Raw genomic sequence first — 20,588 nt, forward strand, 5'->3', positions numbered from 1 at the left:
ATCACTATAACAGCGTGGTCCCTTGAGCACTGCCAGGAGTAACCTTCAATTACTTAGCTGGGTATAGACCCCTCATGATCCACTCCCCATCCCAAATAAACAAAACCAACAACACCACCGAAAAAAATCTCTATATAAATGTATAATCCATACTACAAGGCACACTTCAGCTATCTCATATATGTATCATTCATAGTATGTCAGCTTTGTTCTTTGGATGTCTCCTTCAAGCCAACATGGCTGGGGCAGACCCAGACCTGGCAATGTTCAATGGCAGGAAAAAGAAACCATCCTTTTTCATTATCTCCTTAAGAGCAAGAAAATCTTTCCTCACAGTTCTCCATCTGATCACTTTTACCTATCTTTAGAATAAAATGGAGTTGCCTGCTTATCATTTATTTTTATGTTACTATTTTTAGTTTTTGGTTTTGAAACCAAACCTGGTGGTACTCAGGGCTTACTCCTAGCTTTACACTCAGTGATCTCTCCTAGTAGGTTCAGGGAACCAGAGAGGGTGATGGGAATTGAACCCAGGTTGGCTGTGTGCAAGGCAAATGTCCTACTCAGAGTACTATCACTCTGCCCCTACATGGATGCCTATATTTTTGGGTTTTTTTTGGGGGGGTCACACCCAGCAATGTTCAGGGGTTACTCCTGGCTCTGCACTCAGGAATTACTCCTGGCGGTGCTGGGGGGAGGATGGGCAAAAGCCCTACCCACTGTACTATCTCCGACCCAGGATACCTATCACTTAATGAAAACCTTGATTCAATCTAAAGGAAGTTATCCCTCAGCTTGATTCAGTTATGTAATAATCATCTGAGCAAGATCAGAAACTGCTTGCAAAGAATATACACGAAGGAGAACAGGAGAAAGAAGGCAACAGGAGGCTATCTTAGCATTCTGCCATTTTGTTTTGTAGCATATAGACTTCTTCCTTTCTCATTAATTTTTAAGCTCTTTGAGCAACTCAGTTTCTATGGCTTCAGGTTTCTCAGCACTTACCTAGTGCCTCACATATTACAAAATAGTAATATCACAATATTACTATTTTGCATGGATTTTTAGAATTTCCTTAGATATACATACACAATTTGTTTTCCTTCTATAAAGACCCCAACCATACTAGGGGTCACTCCTAAGGTTGCTCAGGGCACCATGTGGTGCTGTACATCAAATCTAAGACTCTCGAATGCAAAGCATATGCTCCATCATATTCACCTATTACTTCAACCCCGATATTTTTGAAATTATTATTATTATTGCTTTTTTGCTTACCTCCAGTAATGCTCAGGGGTTACTCCTGGCTTTACACTCAGGAATTACTCCTGGCGGCACTGGGGGGACCATATGGGATGCTGGGAATTGAACCCGGGTCAGCCGCATGCAAGGCAAATGCCCTACCCGCTGTACTATCGCTTCAGTCCCTATTTTTGAAATTGTTTATATTTTTTAAAACTTCCCTAAGAATCCCATAGATACATATTCTTTGTTTGTTTCTTTTGAGGCAATGCTCAGGGGCTACTCTCAGCTCTTTGTCGGGGTCACTCCTGGTGGTGCTTCGGGGACTACACAGTGCCCCCCAATTGAATCCAGAGACTCACACATACAACACTGGCACTCTATCACTGAGCTGCATCCATAGCCCTGAATATAATTTTATTTATTTATTTATCTATTTATTTATTTTTTTATTTATTTATTTATCACCATACCCAGTGGTGCTCAGGGCTTAGTCCTGGCTCTGGAATCAGGGATCACACCTGGCAGGGCTTGGGGAACCATATGGGATTGTACCTGGGCCAGCTGCATGTAAGGCAAATGCCCTACCTACTGTACTATTGCTCCAGCCCATGAATACTTAATTTTATACTTGCTTTCATACTAAGGTATAAGAACTACAGTGAAATGTCAATCTTAGAGTTAGCAGCCAAGAGAAACAGACTTTTCTGAATTGCTGTTTAGCGCTTATTTGTCCATAATGTCTTGAAAGAGACTACTTGCAGTCTGGAGGCTGGAGGGATTGTATAGCAGGTAGGGTGCTTGCCTTGGACACAACTAACCTGGGTTTGATCCCTGGCACTCCATATGGTCCTCTGTGCTCCAGGTGCAGCCCTGGAGCATAAATAAATGCTATAAACAAATCAATAAATAATAAATGAATGAATAAATAAATGAATCCCAAATAAATAAACGAAAAAACAAAAAGCCTACTTCTGAATCAGGGCGATAACTCAAAGGGCTGAAATATGTTTTTATCTCCTACACCTTATGGTTTTGCAGCACTTCTGGGACTGACCTCCTAGTACCAAACTGGGAGTTTTTCTGAGCACTGACAGGTGTGGCCCCAAAACCAAATAGGACTACTCCTCCAACTGAAATATTTAAGTAAATCATTATTACACATAAAAGTTATTGTTCAGCATGCACCCTCCTCCTCAGTTAGCCTTGGTTATGATTGTTTTTATTTGAACGTCATAATCCGCAGAATGAAAAGGACATGAAATGTGAAGGTTATGAGTTAGCAACATCTCTACCCTAAAGAACAAGGTTCTTCCTGTGAACAAGGCCACAGTTGACATCATAGGGCAACTTTGTTTAGCTTTCAAAGCCATGAGTATTTTTTTTTTAGATACTTTTTTATTTTTTTTCCTTGGAAATCAAGCCATGAGTATTTTGTTCCCAATTTTGGTACCTGTTTATCTGCCTCTCTCTCTCTCTCTCTCTCTCTCTCTCTCTCTCTCTCTCTCTCTCTCTCTCTCTCTCTCTCTCTCTCTCTCTGTATGTGTGTCTGCCTGTCTGCCTGTCTGTCTGTCTGTCTCTGGTTTTGGGGCCATATTCAGTGGTGGGGCTGGAGTGATAGCACAGCGGGTAGGGCGTTTGCCTTGCATGCAACCGACCCGGGTTTGATTCCTCTGCCTCTCTTGGAGAGCCCGGCAAGCTACCGAGAGTATCTCGCCCGCACGGCAGAGCCTGGCAAGCTACCCGAGACGTATTCGATATGCCAAAACCAGTAACAACAAGTCTCACGTGGAGATGTTACTGGTGCCCGCTCAAGCAAATCAATGAGCAAAGGGATGACAGTGACAGTGACAGTGATCCAGTGGTACACAGGGCTTAATCCTGGCTCTATATTCAGGGAATCACTCCTAGCAGATATAGAATGGCAGATATTCAAAGGCTCCTCTCTTCCAGGACTAGAGGAGAGGGAGAGGTAGGTGAAATTTGGGTTTGAAGCTGAATGATTCTCTATGACTTGGAACTCTATTCAGAGGGGTTTGTAAACAGGAAGTTGGTTTGCCTCTAAGGTTTTTTTGTTTGTTTGGGGGACACACTTAGCATTGCTCAGGAACTACTCCAGTGCTTCAGAGATAGGCGTGAGAAGGGATGAGGGAAAGGGCTCACTTGCCTATGTGCATATCCCAAAGATTTATTTTCTTTTTGAAAATGGATTGGTGATTTTTTAAAGAGCAAGGACGTACTTCTGCAACTCCATCATTGACTCCTATTATATACTGAGATTTTTTTCAAACTTTATGAGATTGTTATTAATGATTGTATTTATTCATATTCTAACTCAATGTATTGCCATTTTTACTTTAAACAAAGTATTCACAGCTCAACTAAAAATTCAAGAGAAAATATTCCTTTAACTTTTTGTTTATTCTTCCATCAACATTCTTTGTATAGACAGAAATTTAGAAGCTGTATTGTCTTTCTTCATCTTAAAGAACTAAAACATTTCTTGTGAGGGCTTTATCGATACGAAAGATTTTTTAATTCAACAAATATATTAATCCCCGACTGTGGTAAGCATTGAGGTCCAAGTATGAAAAAGCCCTGTTTAAGGAGAAAATATTAGATGGTGTCCTCCTCAATTCTCATTGAATTTAGTGCAAAAGTCAGTGATTTGCATCTCTATTCCCATTGTTAGATTTCAAGTAACTTAAGTCCAGTACTTGTTTGGATCTAGGCAGGCCTTCTGTTCCATGGAGAACAGAACTCCACGGATTAATTTTAAATTTCCCGGATAGGCATATTTTATTTTGGAATGGTTCACTTCTTAACCTGGAGTAATTTCTTTGTTTTGGCGGAGGAGTATATTTGGGTCACACCCAGTGGCATTAGGGATTACTGCTGGCTCTGCACATAGGGATCACTCCTGGTGCTGGTGGGGTACCATATGGAATTAAACAAGGGATGTTCCTTAATTCCTGTACTATCTCTTTGACCCAGTAATCCTTTTCTTTTACTCTGTAAGGTTTCCTCTTTTTCCTCTCCTCCGTTTACAATTTCTCTCACCATAGCAGCATACACCTTTATCTTGTGACAGGATGGCTTCTTCTTCTGTAAATCAAGGGTCTAGTATACTTTGTCCTTTTGACTTCCCATCAGATAATACAAAACCTCTGTCATCTGAGATTAAAAAAAAAAAAACACTAAGGGGAGCTGGAGCAATAGCACAGCGGGTAGGGCGTTTGCCTTGCGGCCAACCCGGTTCGATTCCCAGCATCTCATATGGTCCCCCGAGCACCGCCAGGAGTAACTCCTGTGCATCGCCGGGTGTGACCCAAAAACAAAACAAAAAAAATCTTAGGCTTCTCGGGGCCTGAACTAAGAGCCTAAGGCTCTTTCCTTGCACGCTGAGGTCGGGTTCAGTCGGGGGAACCCCATAAGGGACCCCTAGGCACTTAGGAGTTATCTCTGAGCACAGAGCCAGGTGTAAGCCTTGAGCACTGTTGGGTGTGGCTATAGCACAAAACAAAACAAAATCCTTGGAACACTGTAAACTGGGATAACTACTCCCATCATCTATCTAGGAGCATTTGTTGTCATACTTAGGACTTGCGAAAACATGTCATTTGAAGTGTGCCTAACACTGTCCTAACACTCTTGAGTCTCCTATCAGAGCTCCCGCGATCAGATGTCCACTCTGCGTCTCTAATCTGCGCTTCCGACACTGTCATTGAAAAAGTCCTTGGCTTTGATGTCAGCGGACGCCACCCGCCTGCGCGGAGGCTGGGAGCCGGCCTAGCCGTGGAGCGTCCGCCGAGTCCCGCCCTCGCCCGCCGCCTCCCCGCCGGCCCCGCCCCTCCCTCCCGCCCTGCCCCGCGCGCGCCCCGGCTGTTCCGTCAGCCGCCGCCCCTCCCCGCCGCCCGCGCGGGCGCAGCTGCGCCCCGCCCCTCGCCCAGGCAGCCGTCCCCTACATCCGGGTACTGACTCGAGCCGCCCGGACTCTGGCACTATGGTCATGGCGGAGGGGACGGCAGTGTTGAGGCGAAACAGGCCGGGCACCAAGGCACAGGTACCGTCTTTCGCGCCGTTCCGGCGGGGAGCACTCTTGGGAAGCCGGCGGCGCCCGAGCGGAAGGGCCGCGCGGGACTCGGGGCGGCGGGTGGACGGGCGGGGGGCGCCGGGGGCCCGGCCTGCTCTTCCGGAGCCTCTGCCCCTCAGTCAGGCGGAGGCGGCGGCCCGCGCGGCCTGCCGGGGCCCTGAGGTGGGCGTGAGGAGTGGGTGGGGGCGGCGGGCGGGGACCGCCCCCGGGACTGGGGTGCAGAGCCCGCGTCTGGCTTCAGCTGCGGCTTTTTCTCGTCTTGAGCCCCCCCAACCCCAGCTGACCGGCGTCGGAGGGGCGCGGCCTATCAGGCGAGACCCCCGCCCCCCCCCCCCGCTCCCCTCCCCCGTTTCGGCTTTCCGGGGTGAGGGCTGGGGGTGGGGTCGGGGGTGTAGACGTCGCCTGCCCACCTCAGCGGCGTGCCTTCCAGCTCCTCGCTACTGGTGACGTCCCCGCCGGCTTCTGCCACCCGGCTGGTGTAGCCGGATCCGGGTGGCAGTCGTTCCTCCTCCGCCTCCGGCTCTGTGTGTGTGTGTTTCTGTGTGTTTGTGTGTCTGTGTGTTTTGTCCTCTGACCACAGATTGTTGCAGCTGTTCTCTGGTCCAACAAGTTTCCGCCGTCAGGTTACGGCTTGTCAGATGTCATTGCTGGTGAATTTCCGTGAGAGGCCAAGTCAGGGATTGTCAGCTCCCTGGGGGACACCCCTGGGGCTGAACCGGGGTGAAAAGCAGTGTGCAAGAGAGGCCTTTAGGCTGGGCTCGTCCACCCTCCCCCTAGTCAGGCTCTGGCCGGAGATGCTCCGAAATTACCCGTGTTACGCAGGCATTTAAAAAAAAAAAAAAGGGAAAAGGAGGTGGGGGGAGGGAGGTAGGAATGGCACAGGAAAAGAACCACTGCGGAGCTGTGACCGTCCTTCAGGCAATTCCTTGCCTTCTTCTACACAGCGTTTTGGTACGGGTGGCCTTTGGGAACTTGTGCATCGGGACCTTCCCAGACCTGGGTACTAATAGGGAAACTGAGGCTGCGTTTGCTCAAGGTTACCAAGTCTCCCCGATTCTTGTTCATTGGCGACTTTCTTTGTTTAACAAGTTACTTAAAGTACTAAATTTTAGAGAATACGTTTGAAGTCTTAGAGTCAAATCAGGGTGTCAGTTATATTCTCACCGTTTTAGTCATCTAAACTGTATGAATACGATTTTTTTTGGGGGGGGTGCAGAGACGCACCTGGCTGTACCCAGGATTTAGGATTTACTCCTGCCACTATGCTCAGGAATCAGAATCACTCCTTGCTCAGGGGGAAATAGATGGTCACGGGGATTAAGGCAAGGTAGACCCTACCTACTGTGCTCTGTTTCTGGCCCATAAATAATATTTTTGCATTCCTTTTTACCTTTCCCAAATTTTTTCCTTCTAAATGGTCTTTTGTCAGATACTTTTATTTACTTTGGACCAAGCAGTGTTTCTTATGCATAATCGAGCAACATTTATATTTTATAAGCAGACATGGACTTTTGTACTAAGAATTGTTATCCATTTTTATTTACTCTAAAGTTAATAGTTTTGATATCTTACAAGATGAATTTGAATATTGTAACAATCTGTTTGCTATGAGAGAGCTGGTAGTAGGAAGTTCTGTTTTTCCTTCATTGTTATTAATCAGTTATTAAATAAAATGTAGCAAAAGAGGTAAGGATTTAAAAAAAATGTTTTACCAAGTTTGTCTTATCCTTTGTCATACTCATTTCTTTTAGTTAAATGGCTCATTCTAAAATACTTAAAATTATAGTGGAGTATCTTTATTTTTTTAAATAGTAGTTGAAATGTAGACCCATTGGTCTACACTTAATAAATGTCTGAATTGCAAGAGAATATTCTTTAAGTCAGGTTTTTGGTTTCTATTGTTGAAAATGCATCAGGGGTCAGATAGTTCAGGGGGTAACATGCTTTCCTTAAATGCAGCTGACCCTGGTTTGAATCTGGGGCACCACAAATGATCCCCTGAGCACCAGAAGTTCCTCCTGGTAGAGCCAGGAATAGCCCTGATCATCCTCAGTGTGTTCTGCATCCCTCCTCCCGCACAACTGATACATCAGAGGTGGGAATGTGAGCTGATGAAACGCATGCTTTGCCTGCAATGAGAACTGGGTTCTATCCCCAGTAATTTCCCTGCATCCCCCCCACACACCCATTACATTTCTTTCGTTGTTATTTCACCAACACCACACACAGTATTAGAGTTTTCCTTTTCTTTTTCCCCTTTTTGTTTGTTTTTGGCCAGAGGTGTCAAGTATTATTCCTTGCTCTTTGCTCAGTGATCATTCCTCACAGTGCTCAGGAGACCATATATGGTATCAAGGATCAAAACAGGGTTGGTAGCTTGCAAGGCAAGTGCCTTAGCCCTTTTATTATCTCTGTAGCCCCAACATTACAGTTTTGATGAAGCAGAACATATGATTCCTAGTTAGTTTTTCTGGTTGGGCGGCCTGGGAGGGTGGATTGGGCTATCCCCAGCAGTGCTTCCAGTTTGGGGAATTGCTTCCGGTCAGTGCTCAGGGAAACGTGGAGATGGGGATTGAGTTGGGAGGTTTAGCTTATGCCAGGCAAGTACCTTAACCTCTGCCCTGTCTCTCTGGTTCTTCTGATATAAATTTAATATCCCAAATGGTGTTGGGGATTGCTTCCTGCAGTGCTGGGGATAGAACCTGAGCCTCTGTCATGCACAACCTGTGCTCCAGCTTGAGCTATCTCTCAAATCCTAGCTAGCAAAAAAAAATTATTTTTAAATAAATGAATAATGGGACTGGAAATTTTTTGAATTTTTTTTAATTTAAAAAAAATCAAGGGTTTGTTGAAATAGTGAATGTAATCAAAGTAAAGTGAAAGTAAAGTGAAATTTATCAGTTACAGGGGGAAGGGAGGTTGGGGAGGTGGGCGGTGGGAGGGGTATACTGTGATTCTTGGTGGTGGAATATGTGTACTGGTGATGGGTGTTCGAGCATTGTATAACTGAGACTTAAACCTGAAAGCTTTGTAACTTTCCACATGGTGATTCAATAAAAGAATAAATTAAAAAAAAATCAAGGGGCTGGAGTGATAGCAAGTGGATAGGGTGTTTGCCTTGCATTCGGCCAACCCGGGTTCGATTCCCAGCATCCCATATAGTCCCCTGAGCACTGCCAAGAGTAATTCCTGAGTATAGAGCCAGGAGTAAACCCTGTGCATCGCCAGGTGTGGCCCAAAAAGCAAAATAAATAAATAAATAAATTGAAATTTTATTTCAAAAACAATAGTGGGACTGAAGAGATAGTATAGTTTGTAGAGCACTTTGCATGTGGCCGACCCTGGTTCTATCCCTGGCATCCCATATAGTCCCCTGAGCATTGCCAGGAATAATTCATGAGTACAGAGCCAAGAATAAACTGAGCCAGCTGGGTATGGCCCCCAAATATAAATGATATAGGATGAATTTTAACAGTAATATTTAGATCACTTTATTTTAGTCACCATGAAATTACAAAGTTATTCATAATTGCATTTCAGGCAAAAATTCCTTCACCAGTGTCCACTTCCCTCAACCAGTTCCCCCTCCCTAGCTTTGCCTCCCACCCACCAGTCTGCCTCTGTGTGAACACTTTTTTGAGTAAGCTTCATTTAATTTTAGAAAGGCAACTTGAAATACTTTCTGGAAGAAATTTTTTTGACATGTAATGAAGTTAATTTTCACTTGCATTGGGCAGCTATAAAAATAGATTAAGATATTTATTTTCTTTCCTTTTTCTCTTCTTTTTCTTTTCCTTTTTTTATAACTGGCTGTGTTCAGGGTTTGCTTCTGTCTCTGCATTTATGGATCACTACTGGTTAGCTTGGGAAACCATCTGGGGTGTCAGGGTTCAGTTGAACCTGCAGAAAGGCGAGCACCTTACCCTCTGGTCTCCAACTGTTACTCTTATTTTTTTTGGTTTGGGGGCTGCCATCTCCTTGGATCCTTCAGTTTCCTTTTTTTTTTTTTTTAACTCAAAGCATTTGTGTAAATCATCTGTGATGATTGATAAGGTATTTATTAATCATTTGCTTACTGTTACTTTTTCTCTCAGTTTTTCCCACAGGCATTTTTGTTGAGGCATTAGCTATAGATTTGGTAAATACAGACTAGGAATATGGGTGAATTTGCTGAAAAATTGCTCAACTAGAAAAAATGTTTGCAGTGTTGGGGTTAGAAGCTAAGGCTCCTGCTACAAAGCTTGTGCTCCAACTCAAATGAGAACATTCAAATTTTTTAGGAGTATGTCTATGAACTAGATTATGAAAGAATTACAAGCCAGCGTAAGAAAATCACTATTTTTTTTTTGTATTTTTATTTTTTTGTTTTTCGGTCACACCCGGCGTTGCACAGGGATTGTCCTGGCTCATGCATTCATGAATTACTCCTGGAGATGTTCAGGGGACCATATGGGATGCTGGGAATTGAACCCGGTCGGCCGCGTGCAAATGCCCTACCTGCTATGCTATGCTATTGCTCCGACCCTGCTATTGTTTTATTTTATTTTGTTTTTGCTTTTTGGGTCACACCCAGCGATGCTCAGGGGTCACTCCTGGCTCTGCACTCAGGAATTACCCCTGGCCATGCTCAGGGGACCATATGGGATGCTGGAAATCGAACCCGGGTCGGCCGCGTGCAAGGCAAACGCCCTACCCGCTGTTCTATCACTCCAGCCCCAGTTTGCTCTGGTTTTTGATGTGCTCTTTTAGGGGACCATTTCTTAGTGCTTAGGAACTACTTCTAGCTTAGCACTGGGGACCATGTGGTGGCGGAGATTGAACTCATGGTTCCTACATCCAAAGCATGCCCTCCAGCCCTTGGAGCTCTTTGGCCCAGTAGTCTATTACTTGGTTTTTGGGTTACACCTGGCTGTGCTCAGGGCTTTTTTCTGGCACTACAGTGAGAGATCACTTCTGGCAGTTCTCAGGGACCATATGGAATGCCAGGTATTGAACCTGGGGTTGAATGTGTGCATGGCTTTACCTGCTGTACCATCTTTTGGCCCCAGTAGACTTTTTAAAGACAATATGGGGGCTGGAGAGATAGCACAGCGGGTAGGGCGTTTGCCTTGCTCGCGGCCGACTTGGGTTCAATTCCCAGCATCCCATATGGTCCCCTGAGCACCGCCAGGAGTAATTCCTGAATGCAAAGCCAGGAGTAACCCCTGTGCATCACCAGGTGTGACCCAAAAAGGAAAAAAAAAAAAGACAATATGGACAAAAATGGAAATTGAACAGGGGTTCAGAAAAGTATGATTCTCTTGCCTGTTATTACTGCTCTGTAGTTCTTTCCTTATACCTCAGTATGAAAGTAAGTGTAAAATTAAGGAGGACCAGAGATAGTACAGGAGTTAAAGTGCTTGTCTCTTATCCCTCCATACAATTTGATCCCTGGCAACATAAATGGCCCTCAGCACCACCAGGAATTATACCTGAGCACAGAACTAGGATTAGCCCCTGAGCACTGCAAGAAGTGCCCTACCCCTCTACCCCAGCATATAAGATTAAGTATTTAGGATTGGAGAGGTTAGTACAGGGGTGTTAAAGTGCTTGCCTTATATGTGGCTAACTTTTAAGATTTGTGTACATAGATTTTTTTTTTCTTTTTGGGTCACACCTGGCAATGCACAGGGGTCACTCCTGGCTCTGTACTCAGCAGTTACCCCTGGCGGTGCTCAAGGGACCATATGGGATGCTGGGAATAGAACCTGGCTTGGCCGCATGCAAGGCAAATGCCCTATCCGCTTTACTATTACTCCAGCCCCATAGATTTTTTTTTTTAAGGTAACTATTTGAGGTTTATTAATTCACCTTAAATAAAGTGATAAACATATCTCCCTAATACTAAAAGGATATGGGAGCCATATTTGAGGAATTTTTTTTTGGTTGAAAAAAATGTAAAGCATGATTCAGTGAAGTAAAATCATGACTCAGTTCATTTAAAAATACTGGATATAGGACTGGAGAAATAGTACAGTGGGTAGGGTACTTGCCTTGCATGTGGCTGACCCCTGTTCAATCCCCAGCATCCTCTGTGGTTCCCACGCTTGTGAGGCGTTATTCCAGAGTGAAGAGCCAGGAGTAAAATCCTGAGAACAGCAGGGTGTCGCACTCCCTCCCATTAACCCCCCAAATTGAAGTTGGGTACAATTTCTTATATTCCTGATAATCATAATGCTTAAAGTATGAGTTTTTTCCCCTCTAGTTAAACACTTACTCTTTATTAAGAATTGAGCTTAATTGTAATAGTATTGAATCTCTAACTGTACATATCAATAAATTTTTTTTACAGGATTTCTATAATTGGCCTGATGAATCCTTTGATGAAATGGACAGTACACTAGCTGTTCAGCAGGTAATAACAATAGTTTCATTTGCATTTCTAATAATCTTCAGCATAGTTAAGTGTCATATACAAGAAAAGATTTATCCCTTGACATATTTCTTTAGCACAGACCAGAAGACATAGAATTAATGGAGTGCATTTTTCAAATTTCATCAGTCACATATTATTTAAAGTCAAACTGTAAGCAAGCTTTTTTTTTTTTTTTTTTTTTTTTTTTTTTTTTTGCTTTTTGGGTCACACCCGGCGATGCACAGGGATTACTCCTGGCTCTGCACTTAGGAATTACCCCTGGCGGTGCTCAGGGGACCATATGGGGTGCTGGGAATCAGACCTGGGTCAGCCGTGTACAAGGCAAATGCCCTACCCGCTGTGCTATCACTCCAGCCCCTGTAAGCAAGCATTTTAAGACTAGTTAAGATGGACCATGTAGGATACTAAATTTGGATTTGTAATAAATTTAATTTATAGTTAATTGAATGCTAAATAAGAACAAAGGATATTTGGTGACTGAACGTGTATCTAAACTTTACATTTTAATTTCAGTTGCCATTTTAGTTCTTGTTTCCAGTATATTTGAGGACTAAGATTCCTTTCTTCAGATTATTGTCATTAATCAAATAGCTCATGAAGGCAGAATCTATTTATTTATTTATTTATGCTTTTTTTGGGGGGTCACACCCGGTGATGCAGAGGGGTTACTCCTGACTCTGCACTCAGGAATTATTCCTGGCGGTACTTGGGGGACAATATGGGATGCAGGGGATCAAACCTGGGTCGGCTGCGTGCAGGGCAAACACCTTATCTGCTATACTGTAGCTCCAGCCCCCAAAGCAGAAATTATTGAAGTGGACTCCTTCTGAATTGCTTTGTTTGAAAAAAACCCCTGGATAGAAATTTTTTTTGGGGGGGCTGTGGGGATGCCATCCAGGTGTGCTCAGGATTTACTTCTGACTCTGCTTAGAAATAAGTTCTGGAGGGCATGGGAATTTATGGGATACTGAGAATTGAACCCAGGCTGGCCATGTACAAGGCAAACACCCTACCTGCTCTTCCGTATCTCCACTCCTGGGAAGAGATTCTTACACCTTTTGTTGAGAATTACATTGTATTCTATATTGGATTTTAAAAGAAAAAGTGATGTGGTTTGTCTCCTGTAATCTAGGAGAAAAATACCTTCCTTGGTTAATAAGAATGCAGTAAGGGCTAAATAAAGGGAGTATGAAATTAGGCTATGCTAGTGTTTTGGAAAGAGCAGTAATTAAGGGGGGTGTGTGTGTGGTGGGGGGCTTTGGGGCCAAGTTTTTGGGTTGCAGCATGATAACCACAAGTTAAATTATATTCCTATGTGAATTTATTACAGCATTTGAAGACAGATCTAGGAGAAAAATTAGAAATACAGTTGAATTTTTTGAGTAGTAAAAAATTTCATTGATAATCCTAACAATAAGATTTTAAAAATCTATAGAATGGGAACAAAGATGACTCTGGTGGAGGAACAAGGCATATTTGGTACCTGAAAAAAATAGAGGTGCTGTCCTACTAGTCACTGAATTTGCTTATATTTTCTAACAGCTTTTAGTGTGGAATCTTTATTGTTTTCATATAGCATATCGGTTTGTGTCATCTATAAACAACTTCTTTTCTATCTAGGTTTTCTTTATATTACTTGACTATTGTGCTGCCTATGTAAGGTGACAAAAGAGACCTTCCTTAGCTTTTTTCATATTCTAGAGGAAAGCTTCAGTTTGTCACATTGAGTATAAATATTTGGTTTGGATTTTTTTTTTTTTTTTTTGCTTTTTGGGTCACACCCAGCGATGCTCAGGGGTTACTCCTGGCTCTGCACTCAGGAATTACTCCTGGCGGTGCTTGGGGGACCATATGGGATGCCGGGGATCGAACCCGGGTCGGCCGCGTGCAAGGCAAACGCCCTACCCGCTGTGCTATCGCTCCGGCCCCTGGTTTGGATTTTTTTTTTAATGTTGATGTAGTTTCCACATTTTTCATAGGTTTTTTTTGGGGGGGTTGGGGGTTGAGTAGAGGGGCACACCTGGTGATGCTCAGGGGTTACTCCTGGCTCTGCATTTAGGAATTACTCTTGGCCATGCTTGGGGACCATCCAAGATGCTGGGAATTGAACCAGGGTTGTCTGCGTGCAAGGCAAGTGCCCTACCTGTTACTCTGTCACTCCGGTCCCTTGTGTTTTTGTAATCATCAAGAGGTGTTGAATTTTGTTGTATGCTTTATACCATTTCAGATGAGCATTTAAAAAAATTCTTCATCCTGTTAATGTGGTATACTGTACTTGTGAACTTTTGTACATTAAACTATCCTCGCAGCTACACATTTAAATACGGTTTATAGTGATTGGTATAATGATTATTGATTAGTGTGGTGTATAGTATGCTGCTGAATGAGATTTGCTAGGTTTTTGCATGTCATAAGGAATGTTCATTTCTAGTTTTGGGGGTGTTGTTTTGAGTTTTGTTGGCCCACAACTAGTGGTGCTCAGGGCTCCTCCTGGCTTGGTGCTTGGGGATCAGTCATTCCTGGTAGTACTTTGTGGATCATATGATGCTAGGGATTGAACCTGTGCTTTTGTGAAAACTCTTTTTCCAGACCCTAGTTCTAATTGTCTTAACGTTACTTTGGATATCAGGCAATACTGATAGGAAATACTTTTCATTTTTTAAAAGGGTTTGAAAAAGATCTAAGTTCTTTAAAAGATTGGTAGGATTCACCAGAAAGCCGTAAGGTTCAGGTTTTTTCTTTGCACAACATTGTGAATGTAACTGATGCCATTAACAGTACACTTTGGACTTTTTCTCTGTTGAATTCTCTTGTAAATTTCTAGTCTCAGTTCCATTGGCTTATATCTCTTTACGCCAATACTTCATTGTTTTTTAACTACTATAGCTTTAAAATAAGGTTTAAAAAAATTTTTTTTATAGGCCCACCTATGCTTGGACTGGAAGCACATACCTAATGGTGTGGTGTTCAGGGCTTCATGATGCTACTTGGGGGAATCACCAGGCCCACATACTGAAGTGCCTGGGGGGTGGAGAAGGGGGTTGGAGGGCGGGAGACCAGTGGCCACTATAGCTGTACTCAGCTGTGCTGGAGGGGGGTGGTCATGGTGCTAAGGGGCGTTCTCCACCCAAAAATGAATTTAGCCTTGCACATGCTAACTATGTGCTCTGCCACTTGAGCTATCTCCTTGATCCTTAAAGTAAATTTTAAATTTGGGGAATTTGAGCCTTTCAGTTTTCTTTTCAAGATTATTTTGGGTATTTTGCATCCCTTGCAATCCCATATAAATGTGAGAATCAGTCTTTCCACTTTTATAAAAAAAGATTGTTGGAATTTTGATAGGGATTGCATTGTATATGTGGATAGCTTTGGAAAGTAATGATATCTTAGCAGTATTAAGTCTTCCTGCCTAAGAATAGTGGATGAATTTTAATGAATTTTGTCTTTAATTAATGTCCAGCAGTGTTTTATAGTTTTCAGTTTGGAAATATTTTGTCTCCTTAAATGTTTTTTGTTGTGTTTGCTTTTGGGCCACACATAACTGTGTTCAGGACTTATTCCTGTTTCTGAGCTCAAGGATCACTCCTAATGGGCTTGGGACCATGCGTGGTGCCAGGGTCAAACCTATATTGGCTGTGTGCAGGGCAGGCACCTTACCTACTGTACTGTCTCTCAGCCTCCTTACTTAAATTTATTTCTAGGTTTATTCTAGAGATATACTTAAATACTTCTTCCAGTTTACAGAGAAGCAATATTTTTTCTCTGTAATTGAAATGTCAAAATTTTATTATAGGCCCCCAAGCCCCTCCTTTTTTATGCTATCATTATCTATATTACATCACTGTACACTGAAAAACTCCATCATACAATGGTTTCATTTTCAGTTGCTAAACATATTTATCAGAATTCAAGAGTAGAATGGTTTATTACAATTATACCTAGGAGCTTATCGTTTTTGTTGCTCCTGTTGGTCTAACTTTTATTCAGATTTTTTTTCCTTCTGTCTGAGGGGCTTCCTTTGGCATTTGTTTTAGAGAATTTTGCTTGCTAAGATTTTTTTTTTTCTTTTTCTTTTTGGGTCACACCTGGCAACACACAGGGGTTACTCCTGGCTCTGCACTCAGGAATCACCCCTGGCAGTGCTCAGAGGACCATATGGGATGCTGGGAATCGAACTCCGGTCAGCCGTGTGCAAGGCAAACGCCCTACCTACTGTGCTATTGCTCTAGCCCAAAATCTGAAAATGTCAATGTTTTTATTCTTTCATTCCTGAAGTGCATTTCTGTTACAGAAATCTGGTTGATGATTATTTTCTCCTCCCCCCCTTTCTTTCTTAGTTGACAATTCTTTTAGCTCTTTACAAATATAGTACGGTTTCCTTTTTTTGAGGATATGGAGGCAGGTTTGGGCAGTTACTCAGGGCTACTTCTAGGTTTGTGCTTGGGCTTTTGGTTTTACTTGAGGAACCTTGTGATGCTGAGGCTCAAACCTGGGCCTTCTACATGCAAAGCATGTATTAGAGCCTTTTGAGGTATCTCTCCGGCCCATATTATATTATTTCCTTCTGTCTTCCATCTGTGCTTTCTGATGAGTAAGCTGTAATGATGGAATCTTTCTTCTGTAGCTCATGTCTATTTTTATTTGCTTTCTTTAGATTTTGGCAGTTTGATTATGATGTATTTGGGCATACATTTCTTTGGATTCTGGTGTTCACTCTTATTTACTTCCTTAAATTGTGGCAAAATGTAGGATTTACATTCTTTATGATTTTTATGTGTATATAGTTTGTATAGTTCTGTGGCATTAAGGATATAGATACCTGTGCAGTCATCACTATCTCTTTATTTTTCACCTTCCCCTACAGAAACTGTTTACCTTTAATAATTTCCCATTATTCTGGGGAAGAGGATTGTTTCCTACAACAGGGATGGAATTCAGGCCTCCTGCATACAAAAAATGTCATCAGCCGGTTGAACTATTCTCTTAGGCCATCCATTCTGCTTCTTTAATTTATTAATTTTCATCTTAACTGAACTTCAGAAATTTAGATATAGCAGTTTTTTGTTACTGTTGTTTTGTTTTTGGATCACATTCAGGTGTGTTCAGGGGTTACTCCTGGCTCTGTGCTTAAGAATTACTCCTGGTGGTGTCAGGGCACCATATGGGAAGCTGGGGATCAAGTCCAGGTTAGCTAGTGCAAGGCAGGTGCCGTACTCCCTCTGGCCCCTAGCCCTGTTAGCTTTTCTAGATTCTGGTGACATGACCTTAAACCTTTTATTGTTTTTCCCAAGGCATTATTATTATTATTATTATTATTATTTTAATTTATAGTTATTTTAATTAATCATTTAACCTATTTTTTCAGATTGGGTAATTGTTATTTATCTTCAAGTTTATTGACTCATTGTTCTCCATTCTATTAGTGAGTTATTTGGTTATTGTATGTTTATTTCAAAATTTTAGTTAGACTCGTTTCCCCCATCCCTTCACTTTTTGGTATTGTTATGACTAGGGGCATACACTTGGCTTTGATGCTTGCATATTGTAGTGCTTGCCACCGGTTTACACTTTCAGTTGTGATACTCGGACATACTGGTTGTGAGTGCACCAGAGATCTAACACTGTTTTGGCTCTAAGGTTAGCTACTAAATGACAGTAACTCAGGCATCAGTAAGTAGAATTATGCTGGGGATCTGAGTCATGTGAAGTCAGTGCTCTGCCATCTGAGTTATCCCAGGTCCCTAGCATCTATTTGCCATTCTGATTTTGTGTTTTTCTATAAAAATTAAGATTTTCTTTCACAAGTGATTTTGTTATTTTCCGGGACAGATTGAAACTATGGTTTTATATAAATTTGGTTATTTTGAGGCCACATTTGGTGGTGCCTAGTGACACCCAGCTTTGTGCTCAGAGGTTACTCCCAGCAGTGCTTAGGGGAACATGCATGGCTACAATTGAATCAGGGCCTTCTGCATACAGAGCATGCACTTAGCCTTTTGAACTATCTTACTCTGGCCCTAGTTTTATTTAATCTTATGAAAATACTATTTTTGTTCTAGCAGATATTTGACCTTGTTAGATACAGTTACACATTAGCTTTTGTTTTTATTTTTGTTTCTCTCTCTTATTTTTTTTTTTTTTTTTGCTACACCCAGTGGTGCTCCAGGCTTTGCACTCAGTGGTCACTTATGGCATTGCTGGGGGGACCACATGCAGTGCTCCGATTAAAACTGGGTTGGCCTCATGTAAGGCAAGCCCTCTACTCACTGTACTGACTCTCTAGCCCACCAGACTGGACATTTGAATGGACAAAGTTCTAATTTTTTTTTTTTAAGTCTGCATTACTTCTTAAGTTTGCTATCAAAGTTTTGGCAGAGGTATTCGTTCCATTTCAAAGTCTTTTTTTGAAGGGGATTGCTAACGGGATCAGACTTAGTACTTCACAAATGCAGGATATCAGGCAGGCAGTCTACTGCTGAGATACAGCATTGGCTCCAGTTTTCAAAATGTTACCCTATGTGAGTTAGACCAAATCTATGAATATATGCACAGATTAAGATTGAGTTTAGCAGTTCAGAAACAGCTTTTTGGGTTCACTTTTGAGCACCTCCATTGTTGTTATAACTGATTCTGGTTCCCACAGGCCACCTATTTGATTTCTCTATTCAGAAACCACTTAACAAAATTGTATACAGTTTTGTAAGGCAAAAAGAGCAAGATAGGGGCTAGAGTGATAGCACAGGGGGTAGGGCGTTTGCCTACTTGGGTTTGATTCCCAGCATCTCATATGGTCCCCTGAGCACCAACAGGGGTAGTTCCTAAGAGCAAAGCCAGGAGTAACCCAGGTGCATCACTGAGTGTGACCCAAAAAGCAAAACAGAAGAAAAGAAAACAGAAAGAGAGCAAGATAATAGGATCCTACAGCAAATGGAAAAGAAAGGTGTTCTCAGAGTTTTGTCTCCTGTTTTTAAGTTGCTAGTTTGTTTTGTTGCCATGTAGAAATATTTTAGACATAGTAAGTCTATGACAAGAGAGAAAAGGGATAGTAACATTGGGGAGGTTCTTCTATTCTCTTTGAGCTTTAGGAGTTTCTTTTTTCTCTCCTTGAGCCTGAACTAAGTAATTCCTCCTGTATCACTTTCTCAGCACTAACAGTGCTCATTTGTGATTTTTTACCTTAATTTTTGTTTTGATCTTAATTCTTGGTTTCATTCTGTATTGAGTTCAGGTCAAAGGATACTAGAATGAAAAAGAAAGAAAACAAATTCTCTGCCATTTAGTCTTTCCTGCTCTCTACTCAGTACTTTTTTTTTTTTTTCCTTTTTGGGTCACACCCGGCGATGCACAGGGGTTACTCCTGGCTCTGCACTCAGGAATCACTCCTGGCGGTGCTCAGGGGACCATATGGGATGCTGGGATTCAAACCCGGGTCGGCTGCGTGCAAGGCAAACGCCCTACTCGCTGTGCTATCATTCCAGCCCCACTCTACTCAGTACTTTGACAAGACAATAGCCAAACCATGTTATCTGTTCAATTATTTATTTATTTATTTTCTTTTTCGGTCACACCCAGCGATGCTCAGGGGTTACTCCTGGCTTTGCACTCAGGAATTGCTCCTGGCAGTGCTTGGGGGACCATATGGGATGCTGGGGATCGAACCCAGGTTGTCCGCTCGGCCGCGTGCAAGGCAAACGCCCTACCCGCTGTGCTATCACTCCGGCCCCTCAATTATTTTTTTAGTCTCTATTTTTTTCTGTTTTTTTGTTTTTTTGTTTGTTTGTTTGGGAGCCACACCCAGTGATGCTCAGGGGATAATCCTAACTATGCATTCAGGAATCACTCAAGGGACCTTATAGGATACCGGGGAACAAACCTGGAAAGACTTGGTTTGTGCCTTACCTGCTGTACTATCTCTCTGGCCCCATTATCTATGTTTTATGTTCTTTTTTGATTTTACATTAAGTGTAAAGGGCTTTTTGTTATGAATAAGCATGTACACTTTTTAAGTATAGTCACTAAGTTTTTATTGTTGTAGTTCCTTCCCCTGTGTATGCTTTATTGTTTCACAAGTTTGAATCTTCATGTATTTTATGTTCATATGGAAATTATGGGTTTATCATTTTGATTCCAGTTTCAATCCTGGTATACCATATCTACATTTCTGTAGTAGATGCAATCTTAAGAACCTGAAATGAATAAGAATAGGTAAAAATTGGGGCTGGAGAAGGAAATACAGCGGGCAGAGCGCTTGCCTTGCTTGTGGTCAACTTGGATTTGGTGCACGGCATCTCATTTGGTCGCCCAAGCACTGTCAGGAGTAATTTCCTGAGTGCAGAGCCAGGAGTAACACCTGAGCATCACGGAGTGCTGCCAAAAACAAAACAAGAAGAATAAGTAAGAATTACCTTCTTCAGAGATACTAATTCTGTATTTGGTTTTCAATTTTTAACATGATCCACAAGTTGAATGATAAGAGTACTTATTAGTTTTTTTATATCTTAAATAAAACTTACTGTATTTCAATTAACCATAAGAATTTCTTTGTAGTATATTCAACAGAACATAAGAGCAGATTGTTCCAATATTGACAAAATTCTTGAACCACCTGAAGGCCAAGATGAAGGTGTATGGAAATATGAACATTTAAGGTAGGCCCTTCTTTTTGGTTGGGAGGGAGTTGGACCACACCCAGCAGTACTTGGTATGGAACTAGGGTCAGCAATATGCAAGGCAAGAACCTTACCCCTGTGTTATCTCCCAGACCGAATTTAAAGACCCGAATTTAAAGCATTTGTGTTTTATTTTCCCTTAACTTTTGTATTTTCAGTTTTACAATTT

General features: G+C 42.3%; 1 protein-coding gene across 2 annotated transcripts in view; it reads left to right on the top strand.

The window, feature by feature from the left end:
* The window catches only part of MOB4 (MOB family member 4, phocein), a 55,174-nt gene that overhangs the window by 18,589 nt on the left and 15,997 nt on the right, over positions 1-20,588 (top strand). Inside the window, exons 1-3 of one of the 2 annotated variants that reach the window (XM_004601247.2) lie at positions 5,155-5,305; positions 11,667-11,729; positions 20,298-20,398. In XM_004601247.2, the coding sequence (XP_004601304.1) occupies positions 5,246-5,305; positions 11,667-11,729; positions 20,298-20,398 (224 nt within the window). In that variant the 5' untranslated portion in view covers positions 5,155-5,245. Of the gene's footprint in view, positions 1-5,154; positions 5,306-11,666; positions 11,730-20,297; positions 20,399-20,588 lie in introns of those variants that run through there. The other variant, XM_055120505.1, reaches the window with a different exon arrangement.

The sequence above is a fragment of the Sorex araneus genome, chromosome X, assembly GCF_027595985.1.
Source record: "Sorex araneus isolate mSorAra2 chromosome X, mSorAra2.pri, whole genome shotgun sequence".
In the NCBI taxonomy this organism is placed as follows: domain Eukaryota; kingdom Metazoa; phylum Chordata; class Mammalia; order Eulipotyphla; family Soricidae; genus Sorex; species Sorex araneus.